The sequence below is a fragment of the Plectropomus leopardus genome, chromosome 5 (assembly GCF_008729295.1).
Source record: "Plectropomus leopardus isolate mb chromosome 5, YSFRI_Pleo_2.0, whole genome shotgun sequence".
NCBI classification, from domain to species: Eukaryota; Metazoa; Chordata; class Actinopteri; order Perciformes; family Serranidae; genus Plectropomus; species Plectropomus leopardus.
Window position 1 is genome coordinate 8,328,068 of NC_056467.1, and position 12,753 is coordinate 8,340,820.

General features: G+C 39.1%; 1 protein-coding gene and 1 pseudogene across 1 annotated transcript; both read left to right on the forward strand.

Annotated features, from left to right (window-relative positions):
• The first annotated feature begins 654 nt into the window (after positions 1-654).
• LOC121943337 (sodium- and chloride-dependent GABA transporter 2-like) lies at positions 655-7,451 on the forward strand. Its single transcript, XM_042486858.1, has 14 exons — positions 655-831; positions 911-1,045; positions 1,684-1,824; positions 2,060-2,147; positions 2,239-2,371; positions 2,458-2,592; positions 2,661-2,764; positions 3,617-3,741; positions 4,862-4,974; positions 5,065-5,202; positions 5,507-5,606; positions 5,759-5,859; positions 6,039-6,209; positions 7,106-7,451. Exons 1-14 carry the CDS (start codon positions 672-674, stop codon positions 7,196-7,198), a joined length of 1,737 nt encoding a protein of 578 aa, XP_042342792.1. The 5' UTR covers positions 655-671; the 3' UTR covers positions 7,199-7,451.
• Positions 7,452-8,150: 699 nt separating this feature from the next.
• LOC121943395 lies at positions 8,151-12,198 on the forward strand (annotated as a pseudogene).
• The last annotated feature ends 555 nt before the right edge of the window (positions 12,199-12,753 follow it).

Genomic DNA, 12,753 nt, shown 5'->3' on the forward strand with positions numbered 1-12,753 from the left:
GATCATCAATGGACGTATCAAGAAGAACATAATAAGAAACCAACAGGCTGCACCTCACTTGAACAACAGGATTGAAAGCAAGGCATGAGGAGCTACACCACAAGAAAAGACATTTCTTAAAAATTGTTTATTCATTTTTAGAATAAAGAAAAAGACATCTGACCAAATGTCATCAATATTCATCATTATTTTTCAGAATAAGTTATGATTTTCTAAAGAGTTTCTTTATAGTTGTAGTTCATGCTCCGCCTGCTCATTAGATGACAGTATTAGTGGTGAATGTAGCATGTAGGTAGAGGATGATCAAGTTATTCAGACTGAAATTTTGGGAATGTTTTACCAAAACTGTGCTGTGGTCCTCTCTGCTTTAGGTCAGCAATTTCAGCCAATTACACCAAAACCAATTGGTTTTAAAGGAAAAAAAATCACGTTTTGGCTAAAAATATCCATTTGTGGTGGCACAATCCTGGCTGGAAAGGCAATGATTTGCCACACTGACATTTTGTAACTAAAAGCAGTGTTTTTGTTGTTTGTTGCCTGGAAATTATTCATTTTAACTGAGAACTGAGTAACTATCAAGGAGTTGCTCATTACATGACACATGAATAGTAAATATAAAGGCTGAAAAGACCAAGACACAAGGATAATCAAGTTTAGACTGAGCTTTGGGAATGTCAGATAAAAAATATACAAGAAAACACAAGCAAGTGAAGGTGGAGGAGAGAGGACACTGGGCCAGTAAGGTGGAGTTTCTCCTGGCTGTGGCGGGAAATGTTGTCGGTCTGGGCAACGTGTGGAGGTTTCCTTACCTTTGCTACAAAAATGGAGGAGGTAAGCAAAAAGATGCTCACAACTAATTACCCTAAATCTGTAGTACAGGTTTGCATTACCATAAAGTTTGTAAACCCAGGTGCATTCCTGGTGCCATATCTGGTATTTGTGGTGACCTGTGGCGTACCCCTGTTCCTGCTGGAGACGACTATAGGCCAGTTCACCCAGGAGGGCAGCATAACCTGCTGGAGGAAGCTTTGCCCACTGGCTGAAGGTATGGCGTCAGGTTATGACTGGACTTGTGGACTGAGAGGAGTCGGTTTCTGTTGTGACAACACCTCGCAGGAGAGCGCCATGGGTGCTGTGCTCTTTTATAACAGGAGCACTGGACATTATGCAAGGGAGACTATTCAAAAATCACCCAATAACAAGGTGCAGGTGTAAAATTACTAAAACAGCTCTAAAAAGGCCTTGCATAAAACAAATAAAGGTTTTAAAAAGGTTCAACACAAAAAAGTCCAATTTGGGGATGACTTAAGAAAGACATATTTTCCCTTCATATCAGAGCTCTGAGATGTCTGAACAGGGTTAACATTAACAAACATTAACATTCGGCCTCACAGGTGTATACCTCTGTAAACCAGTCGAGTTGTAGTTAGAGTTTACATACGTATCTGTGACAACATGACTAGTTCACACAAATCTTCCCAGCAGCATATAGATATAGACATAGATTTTTATTTTTTTGAATCCATGTTTCTTCATGCAAAATTTGCCTCCCAGAGTGCATAAGGAATTTTAATAGCAACATTTGAGATTCCTATGAACTTGGCTGTTAGTCAGTGTGGGTTATGAATACATAGATGAAGTCCCGATTGTCCTTAACAGAAAGTACCAAATGTGACCCTGCAGGTATTAGCTATGGTGGACTGTTGATCCTCTCCTACAGCTGTATGACTTATTCAATCATCCTGTCCTGGTCTTTGCTCTACCTGGTGTTCTCCTTCAGCTCACAGCTCCCCTGGGCCAGCTGTAACAACTACTGGAACACAGGTAAAATGGATAAAACTGTCACATGCATGAGGGTTGCATTGTTTAACAGAGTGCTAATATTTACATGATCACTGATATTATAATAGCAGATATCAGCACTTTATCAGGTGACCTTTATGTAAATGTAAATAGATTTAGTTGTGCTCTTTTATAAGGGGACACAAAAGAAGACATGGGAGTCATTAAAGATCTGTTTCATGAATACCGTTATCATTTTTTTTCATTATTCTTTCAGACGATTGCATAGACTTTTCAACTCAAAATAAAACCTTTGATTGGACCAACCAGACTAACACAACCACTGCTGCCACAGAGTTCTGGGAGTACGTCTGCACAGATAAACAACCTATGCCTTTTAAAGTTTCTCTTCTTGATTTAAAAATATATATATATATATATATTTTTACCTCTCAGACTCAGAGTGCTGGCTATTTCAGGGGGCATTGAGGAGATCGGCAGCATCAGGTGGGAAGTGATGTTGTGCCTAATTGCAGTGTGGATCATCTGCTACTTTTGTATTTGGAAAGGGGTCCGGTCTACAGGAAAGGTATTTAAAAAAAGCCCTAATACTGAAGTAAAAGGGTATACAGTTTATCTCAGCATGTCTTAAACTGTTGTTGTTGTTTTTTCCAGGTGGTGTATTTCACGGCCACCTTCCCCTATGTGATGCTGGTTATTCTTTTGATCCGTGGACTCTCTCTTCCCGGGGCTTCACAAGGAGTACTGTTTTATCTTCTACCTGAACCCTCACGACTCACAGACCCTCAGGTAGGAGCTTCTTGATATATTGTTACAGTGTGGAGTTTAAAATTAACTCAGTTTCTTTGCGGAAACAGGTTTGGATGGAGGCTGGGGCCCAGGTCTTTTTCTCATACAGCATAGGTGTGGGCTCACTAATTGTGCTTGGCAGCTACAACAACTACAACAACAACTGCTACAAGTACGTATTTGTCAATCTGTGACTGACCTTGATGCTCTGACATGACTGTTGCACCAGAGGATAAAAGCTACACGATAACATATTATACTTCAGTTTCTGCTTCCCAGTTGTATGTCTCCAGCAGCCAGTCAAATATGCTTCAAGCATGGATGTTGCTACAAAAAAGTTGCAATTTCTAAAACATAGATGCCTCACAATCCCCAGGCAGCATTGATGTTCTTTAACAGTCAGTACAGATTTAAGGAGTGCATCCAAGGTTAGTGTCACCGATTCAGTATCTGACCAAATGGATCCCCATCTACTCCTGTGACACATCATCGATTAATAGCTGGAAAAAGTGTTTATAATGTAGCTGTGAAGATGACCTTTCAGATCTAAAATGTCATCACTTCATAATGTTATCCTAGTAGACATTTGTGTAAAATTTTGTCAGAATTAGTGTATGAATTCTTCAGCTTTGGCCAAAAACATGTGTTGTGTGGGTTACAGTGACCTTTGACCTTCAACCCTAATCAGTCCACCGTTGAGTCCAAGTGGATATGTGTGTGAGGAAGCTCCGTCAAGGTGTTCTTCAGACATCACATTCACGAAAATGAGAAGGATGGAAGGTCATAGCAACCTTTGACCTTTGACCACCAAAACGTAATCAATTTGTCATCGAGTCCAATTGAAAGTTTGTGCCATTTTTTTGAAGAAATCCCATCAAGTCCTTCTTGAGATATCACATTCACCAGATGGATGGACATCCTTAAAACATCATGCCCTCTCCATGGCTATTGCTGGCACAGAGGCACAAAAATTATCATCCACATGCTAGAAATTCATGTACACACATATTTTTGTGTTTTGCAGAGACTGTCTGTGGCTCTGTTTACTGAACAGTGGCACCAGTGTGGTTGCTGGGTTTGCGGTCTTCTCTGTGCTGGGATTCATGGCTCACAAGCAAGGTGTTCCCATTGAATATGTGGCCGAGTCAGGTAATAAAATTGCCAGAGATATTCGAAAAGATGCGGCCTCATCTTCCTACACCCATATGTTCCAGAGCATCACACCATTCTGCCACCTTGTTACTGCTTTTTTTTTTTTTTTGATTTAAACTACAATTTCAAAAATAAACCCTGAAGCTCAAATAATGATGACCTCAGGGTTGGAGCAGGGGGGTGACTTGTGGGGCTGTGCATTAAACACTGCTTTCCAACTGTTGTTCAACATGCCTTAGTTTACTCCAATTATTTCAATATCACCCAAAAGGCATTGCTGTTATGAATGTGATGCAAGAAAATACATCCACACCACCGAGGGAGGAGAAGTTAAATAAACTGGCAAATAAATAAAAAATTTAATTAAATACATTTAGTGTCTGACATGCTTTTCAGTTTCACTTTTCCTGATATATATTATAGGTGTGTATAGGTGGGCTTAGATGTGTATAGATTTACTCCACTTTTAGTAATAGAAAAAACTGCAGTATAATTAATTGTGGTTAATATTTACATATATTGTTGTTGTGTTCAGCCTGTGTGATTTTTGTAATCCCAACAATGCATGGGAAAAAATGTTATTTTGTAAGATATCATGAACATTATAGTTAGGATTATCGTTATATGGATCACAATCAGAAATGATTAAATCAGAACTGATGCAGCTAATTACAAAGTTTCTGCTAATTTATTGCAATTATCTGCAAAAGACACCTTCACCTCACAGAGAGGAGTCTGCAGGTATTTACTTTATTTATTTATAAGTCTTTCTGAGGATTTGTAAAAAAAACAGGATAGCACTCATCCTGCAACTGGCAGTTGATTCGTGATAGTTGGGCTGAAGGTGAACAAGGGCAGGTGTGTTTTTACTTAAATCCTCCACCCAGTTTTCCTTCTGCTCTCTGAGTGGCTTCTGTGCAACATCAGCTGTTACCATGTACTCTTCTTCCTCACTTGGTCTTTCTGGGGTATCTTAAAACTAATTACCATTTTTTTTAGATTTCCTCTGCATCACCATGTGGATGCATTTTTTTTTTTTACTTTACAATGGTGATGCTAAATTGATAAAACAGCAAAAAGCAGTTGATAGACGAGGCTAGCATCATTGTTTTTTCAGGTCCAGGCTTGGCGTTCATTGCATACCCTCAGGCTGTAGCCATGATGCCTTTTCCCCAGCTGTGGTCCGTCTGTTTCTTTGTCATGCTCTTTCTCTTGGGTCTGGACACACAAGTAAGATGTACTCTGGATAATAAACTCTTTGTGAAAGAACAAGTTCACATTTGGAAATGTACATATTTTACTTGTCTATTCTCTTTGCAGTTTGTTATGATGGAGGTGGTGATGACATCCATCATAGATACGTTCCCCATGGTAATGCGCAGGGCAGGCCGACGGGAACGTTTTCTCCTCCTCTTCTGCATCATGTGCTTCTTCTCTCAGCTAGTCATGATCAGCGAGGTCAGTTCTTAGTGTATATATGTACTTTTTTTTATTTTTCATTATTCCATTATGGCAGAGTATTGCTGTCAAAATGTATCCAATGTTTATGTCATGACTTTGTCTTATCTTTATAACATTTGCTTACTGGTGTGATATTGTAATTATTACATGTAATTTGATGTACTGTAATGATCTGGGGGAAAAGTGTCAGGAGTAGGCTTCCATATATTTAAGGTTGACATATTGTGTAAAATAAAAATTAATAAATAATAAATAAATAAACCCATGTCAAATAAATGTCTTTGCTGTTGTCTCCAGGCAGGGATGTTTTGTGTTCCAGCTGTTTGACTACTACGCTTGTAACGGAGCCTGCATCCTCTTCCTGTGTGTGTTTGAAGCCCTGGCACTGGGATGGATATTTGGTAGGTATGCTATTAGAAGGGGACTCTAGTGATTTCAAGGTGAAACTAGAAAACTGAACTTCATGCATAAAATGAGTATACCAAATCATTCACAAACATCCAGTCTGATCTGGTCATTATATACTGATCATCCAAACTCATCTCCTATAAAGGGGCAGAGCGGCTGTATGGCATCATTAAGGACATGACAGGTGTGAATGCCAACCCATTTTTTAAAATCTGCTGGCTTTTCCTCACACCACTGGTCTCACTGGTGAGTTTGAATGTTGCATAAATGCATAATGAATAACCCCACAGCCTTAGTCCTTATCATGCAGTATTCACCTAATTGTGACTTTGCACTGTATTAGTAACATTTGACTTTTTTATACCAATTTGAATTTCTATGCTGAAAAGACAACTTCTGAATATCTATTTTATATTATTTCTCAGGGCTCTTTTATATGTTCTTTAGTTGAGTACGAGCCTCTGACTTTTAATCATTGGTACATGTACCCAACCTGGGCATACGTGTTGGGCTGGGTACTGGCCCTCTCCTCCATACTGCTTGTGCCGGGATGGGCGCTGTATAAACTGGGAACTGGGACTGGGAACCTCAGTCAGGTGAGACAACTGTGTCCATGACTGTATTTATCACTTCATGAAATGGCATGGTATAATATAATAAAATGGTATTAATATTCTAATAATAAAAACTTAAAAGGTCCTATTGGGTAATTTCGACATCAAGCAATTATGCACTAATCCAAAATCCTTAAATCAAATGCTATTCAAGTGTGTGATACAGATTGTCTCGTGTTGAGGTTGGATTCAGACCCAAACGCAGAATAAAACCAGCAGCCAGGTGTACTAACAAAAAGCAGGCTTTAATGCCCAATAATAATGTCCAAAATACAAGCAAGTGACAAAAAACATTAAGTACAAATGAAACACTAGTAAACTAAACCGGCACAAACCAGGATAACAAAAAAGCCCCCGGTGAAGGCAGCAGCAACACACAGGTGAACACAGGGAGGATAACAGGGCAAGATCACAGCAGGGATAACAGACAAACTGACTGGGAACAAACAAACACACACATATAAATATATGTTCAGGGAACTAATCAGGACAACCACACACATCTGGAGTCGCTGGACACTGGAAAAAAGGAGAGAAACACAGAGATCGGCTAATAGTCGCGTGGCACGGAACCCAAGGGAGGACAAACGAGACCAATAAAAGACAGGTGAAACCAATCAGACAAAACACACAAAGACAGGAAGTAAAACCAGACACGACACAAGAGGAGTAATAATACAAAATAAAACAGGAGACAGACCCAGAGTATCAAGAAACAAGGAAAACACAGAAAACCCCCTAAACAAAGTCCACAATATGACACAAAAACCTAAAATTATGACACATATTCAGTTTTAGGTTTTATTAAACTTTTGCTAAAAAAAATTTTCTTACACTTTTTCTGGAAAATATTAATTAATATTTCCCTCTATTTCTAGCGATTCCATCATCTGTGCCAATCGGATCCTGATTGCTCACCGACACAAAAGAGAGAAACTGAGTTGCAGCGCATCAGAGAGGAAGATCTGTAACCATTCACCTCCAGCTGAAATGAAACGCTTTAACAAGCACAACAACTAATTCTGGCACTGAGCAGGCTGGTGACTGATATCACTTTCTCTGTCTCTGTACAATCCAAAGTTCAAAGACAAACAAGGCTAGTCTTATTTCTTTTGGCAATGTCTCACCAGTCATGGATACTTGTAAGTGTGAAAAATAGCAAGTGTTGTGAAGAGATTAATAAATACATATTTCTTCTGTCAATTTCCCATACTGAGGGAAGCAACAAACTATTTTAACAAACGAAATGCACAATTTCAAATGCAGAAAAAAATTGAAATGTTTTGTGGTATGTTAATCACCATCAGATTTTTATTTTGATGCAACATGCACTAAAAAATGCACAAATAAACTAATGTCTAAATAATAATGATTGTATTTGTATTTATAAACATATAAAGCAACCTCGAAATACATAGATTTAAAAAGTTCACTTATGTGAAAGATATAAATGTGTCTCATAATATGATTTTATGAGTTATACTATGTTTTTTCCATTATGGCCCTCACAATGACATGAAGGGACATTTTCAGAAGTCTTACGCAGGTGTTTGAATGTCCAATGGCAGCTGTTTGTAGAATAGGATGTGTATGAATGAATGAATGTATAATCTAGAACATGGTATGCAGATGTTACACAACTTATTGGATCTTGAATGGACACATCACACAGACGTATCAAGAACATAATGAGAAGCCGTGTGAGGCTGTGTGTGAGTTATGGTTTTCTAAACATTTGTTTGTGTATAGATTACAGTTCATGCTCCGTCTGGGGATAATTTATTCACACTGAGAACTTATTAACTGTTAGGAAGTTGCTCATTAAATGACACAGAATTAGCGGTGAAATATAAGGGCAGAGAAGTCCATGGACGTAAAGCATATAGGTAGAGAAAATGATCGAGTTCAGACTGAGCTTTGAGAATGTTGACTAAAAAATGTGCAACAAAAGGCGAGCAAGCGGAGGTGGAGGAGAGAGGACACTGGGCCGGTAAGGTGGAGTTTCTCCTGGCTGTGTGGCGGGAAATACTGTTGGTCTGGGCAACGTGTGGAGGTTTCCTTACCTCTGCTACAAAAATGGAGGAGGTAAGCAAAAAGATGCTCACAACTAATTACCCTAAATCTGTAGTACAGGTGTGCATTATTGTAAACTTTGTAAACTTAGGTGCATTCCTGGTGCCATATCTGGTATTTGTGGTGACCTGTGGCGTACCCCTGTTCCTGCTGGAGACGACTATAGGCCAGTACACCCAGGAGGGCGCCATCACCTGCTGGAGGAAGCTCTGTCCACTGGCTGAAGGTGTGGTGCCCTGGACTTTATTGTCGATTAAAGGTTTACTGAAAACACTCTTAAGGACTGATTGTCTCAATTGGGTCATTATTGCTCCTTACTGGGTTCTGTACATATGACATGTTGTTAGTCTGTGAATGCTCACTCTGTATAGACATTCAGGACAGCGCTCTGATATGAAGGGAACATCTCTAACCAAACTGTCACTGACTGAGTTTCATTGTGGGTAATTTTGGCACCAGGTTTTGATAAAGAAGTAGAATGCATGGAGTAGAAACACCTCTCACTATGCTGCATTGTTATGGATACTCTTTTGAAAACTCTTCATCACGAGTCCAGTAATGTTATAGACACACAATGCTAAATCATTGAGGTGATCTTTTTAAATATTTTAACTGTACCTGTGGCTAATTTTATATTTATCAAAAAGATATAAACATTACAGATAATCTTTCTTTGGAACAAATAAACATCTCCACTGTTGAAGATCAAACATATCTTCTTTTTATTTAAATCTATTTATCTTTAGGCAGAACCTGCCCCTCAGCAGGACTGAGCAGTTTCAGTAACCACATGAGGTCAGTCAGGTTCCTATGACCCTTGGATACTCTTTGGGTAATGAGTAAATGGAGGAAATCAGGTTTTCATGACTATTTTCTGTAACAACCAAATGTGGCCTCACAGGTATTGGCTATAGTGGCCTGCTGATCATCTTCTACAGCTGTATGACCTACATCATTATTCTGGCCTGGGCTTTGCTCTACCTGGTGTTCTCCATCAGCTCACAGCTCCCCTGGGCCAGCTGCAACAACTACTGGAACACAGGTAAAACGGATAATACCGTCACATGCATTAAAGATATTATGCTGGATTTTCAGAAAATCCATCATTAGTGACACTGGTGGATGAATTGCAATCAACAGCCCGTCGCTCACGCTCGTTCTCCACAGACACAAGCGAGCATCCTGGGTATCGGCATATTGTGAGTCTTTTTTTAACTCCAAAAGCCAAGCGAAGTGAATCAAATCCCCTTCTGATGCTGACCCAAGCTTTCCCCAGATGTCACAATCTCATTTAGCCAGATGGATTACCCTGAATATTTTCTTCTGTGCTTGTGTTGTCTCAGTTTCTAAGTTACATTACCATCTGTTCATCCATTGGTAATACAAGGTGATGAATTCTGGGAAACTGCTTCATATACATCTTTATGGTTGATGTGTACAAAAGAGTACCAATGTTTGTATGATGTACTGATGTTATGATCGCACAAAAGAACAATTCAGAGACCTTTATGTCAATCAAAAGTGATTTGACTTAACATTTTAATAAAGCTGGGGGACTTGTAAGGGTCAGAAAAAAATGAAATGAAAGCAACAGAGGCTGAGACTTCATCTCAGCTTTGTTTTCTGTTTATATTATAGGACATTATATATCTATTTAGAGAATATTGTTATATTTTCTGTCTGATTATCTTTTCAGATGACTGCATAGATGTTTCAACACGAAATAAAACCTTTGAATGGACCAACCAGTCTAACACAACCTCTGCTGCCACAGAGTTCTGGGAGTACGTCTACATATATAAACATACCAAGCTTTTAGGTTCTTTTAAATGTCACACAAGGAGGCCTAAGAGGCCTCAATAAAACAATATTTGTGCATCTTTTTACCTTCCAGGTGGCGAGTGCTGGCCATCTCAGGGCGCATTGAGGAGATCGGCAGCATCAGGTGGGAGGTGCTGTTGTGCCTAGTTGTAATGTGGATCATCTGCTACTTTTGCATATGGAAAGGGGTCCGGTCTACAGGAAAGGTATCCATAGAAGCCTTAATAGTGTAATAAAAGCACAGTTTATTTCCAAATGTCTTAAACTGTTGTTTTTTTCCAGGTGGTGTATTTCACAGCTACCTTCCCCTATGTGATGTTGGTCATTCTTTTGGTCCGTGGACTCTCTCTTCCCGGGGCTTTACAAGGAGTACTGTTTTATCTTCTGCCTGAGCCCTCACGACTCACAGAACCTCAGGTAGGAGCTTCAGGAGGATTTTTGGTTGACACTAGGTGTAACAGATAACAGGGGGACGAACTTACTCGCAGTTTTTGTTGACACAGGTTTGGATGGAAGCTGGGGCTCAGGTCTTCTTCTCATACAGTGTGGGTGTTGGCACACTAATTGTGCTCGGCAGCTACAACACCTATAACAACAATTGCTATAGGTGAGTATTGGTCAAAGTGTGACTTAGCTTAATGCTCTGACATGAACTTTTCTGACAGGTGCAAAGAAAAACAAGAGCTACACAGTAACATATTTTAGAAGAAAAATACACTCAGCATAGTGCAGATCTTAGCCAGGCAGCCACCCAAGCTAAAAAAAACAACCCCAAAAAAAACACGCCTTTTTTATTTTTTATGGAGCTGCAGCACATAGCACAGAGCAGATTTTCCTTGCAGCTTAGCCACTTGGAATCGTTCCTCCCGGTTGACTTACAATTAAGATGGAGGTGAGGATAACAAAAAAATTGACTTATTCATCTCGTAACGTGCCTAACTTTAGTAGATCAACACATTTTGGGTATGGAATTCATCTGAAAATGCTCTGATTCAAAATGCGACCACAATTTTCTGTGGATGTCAGCTTTAAATTCTGATGAAGGCCGAAATGTGGCTTGAAACACACGATAAGGCTTTTTGATTTTAATTTAGCCAGTTTCCAGAAAACTACCCCCTACAGTTGATAAGAGATGAGGAGTCAGTGGTCAATGACTGTATAAAACAGTCAATAAAACATGTTTTGTTTTGTGAATCACTACAACCAAGAGGTGAGGAGGTGTCACACATGTGTATACAGATTGTTAGGGTAATTAGTTCAATTCTTTATGAGATTAGTTGTGGATAGACAGACAGACAGACAGACACACACGCACACACACACGAATGATCCCCTCCAGGCTTATGCCAAAATGAAATTAAAATGATCAACTATATGCCAGGAATTCATCGAGTATGCACATATTTTTCTGTTTTGCAGAGACTGTCTTTGGCTCTGTTTACTAAACAGTGGTACCAGTGCGGTAGCTCATTGAATCCAAGTGAATTTTTGTGCCAAATCTGAAGAAATTTCCTCAAGGCCTTCTTGAGATAATGCATTTACAAGAATGGAACAGACAGACAGCCAACTCAAACACATAACGCCTTCAGCCAAGGGTATCACAGGCACGGAGACATAAAAATGATCAATTACATGCTATGAATTCATGGAGTACGCACATATTTTTCTGTTTTGCAGAGACTGTCTGTGGCTCTGTTTACTGAACAGTGGTACCAGTGTGGTAGCTGGGTTTGCAGTCTTCTCTGTTCTGGGATTCATGGCTCACGAGCAAGGTGTTCCCATTGAATATGTGGCCGAGTCAGGTCATGCAACCACCAGATATTCAACAAGATGCAAACTTGCTTTTCCATACCCATATGTTACAGAGTGTTACACCATTCTGGTACGTTGTTACTACCTAAGAGTTTGTTGTTGTTTCCTTTTTTTATCATTAAACTAGCATTTCGGTAATGAGTACTTAAAGCAAAGTATATCTTTTTTTCACATGCAAAAAAGGTTCTTGGTTTACTCAGGATCTGGCATCTGGATCAGACGATTTCAGATCATCAGACCTCCAAAACACAATGAAACTGTCTGAACTGCAGTGTAGAGTTTAGCTTATCATCACTTCATCATTGTACTGTATCATTTACACAATTTATAAACAAGGACTGTTTAAGTCATGCTGAAGAGAAACCAATAAAAACACCTGACACACCACTGTTCTGCCACAGATCACGTGTAGACCGCCTGAGGCTTCATTATGTAGCTGTAAATAAACAGCTGGGAGCTTTTGACAAGTGTTTTCTCCTGCACAATCAAAACTCTTCTTCTGTTTATTATTGTAATAAACAATAATGTCACGGTGCACACATTACACTAGATTATTTCTTATTAGAACCTTTATTTGCACATTTAGTTTACAAGCAGAGCTTTCTTCTGTATCAATTTATAAATAAAATATTAGTAAATGACTGAACAAAATCACAAACCACTCTGAAGAAACAAATAAGTCAGAGGAAAACTGGCACTTAATGCGTGATTCACTTATGAGGTATATTTCATTCATAGGATTATTAGTTATTGCAAATCAAGCAGTAAACAATGTAATTACTAAAACAAGGAAAGTGATTAAACAGTAAAATGTAAAATG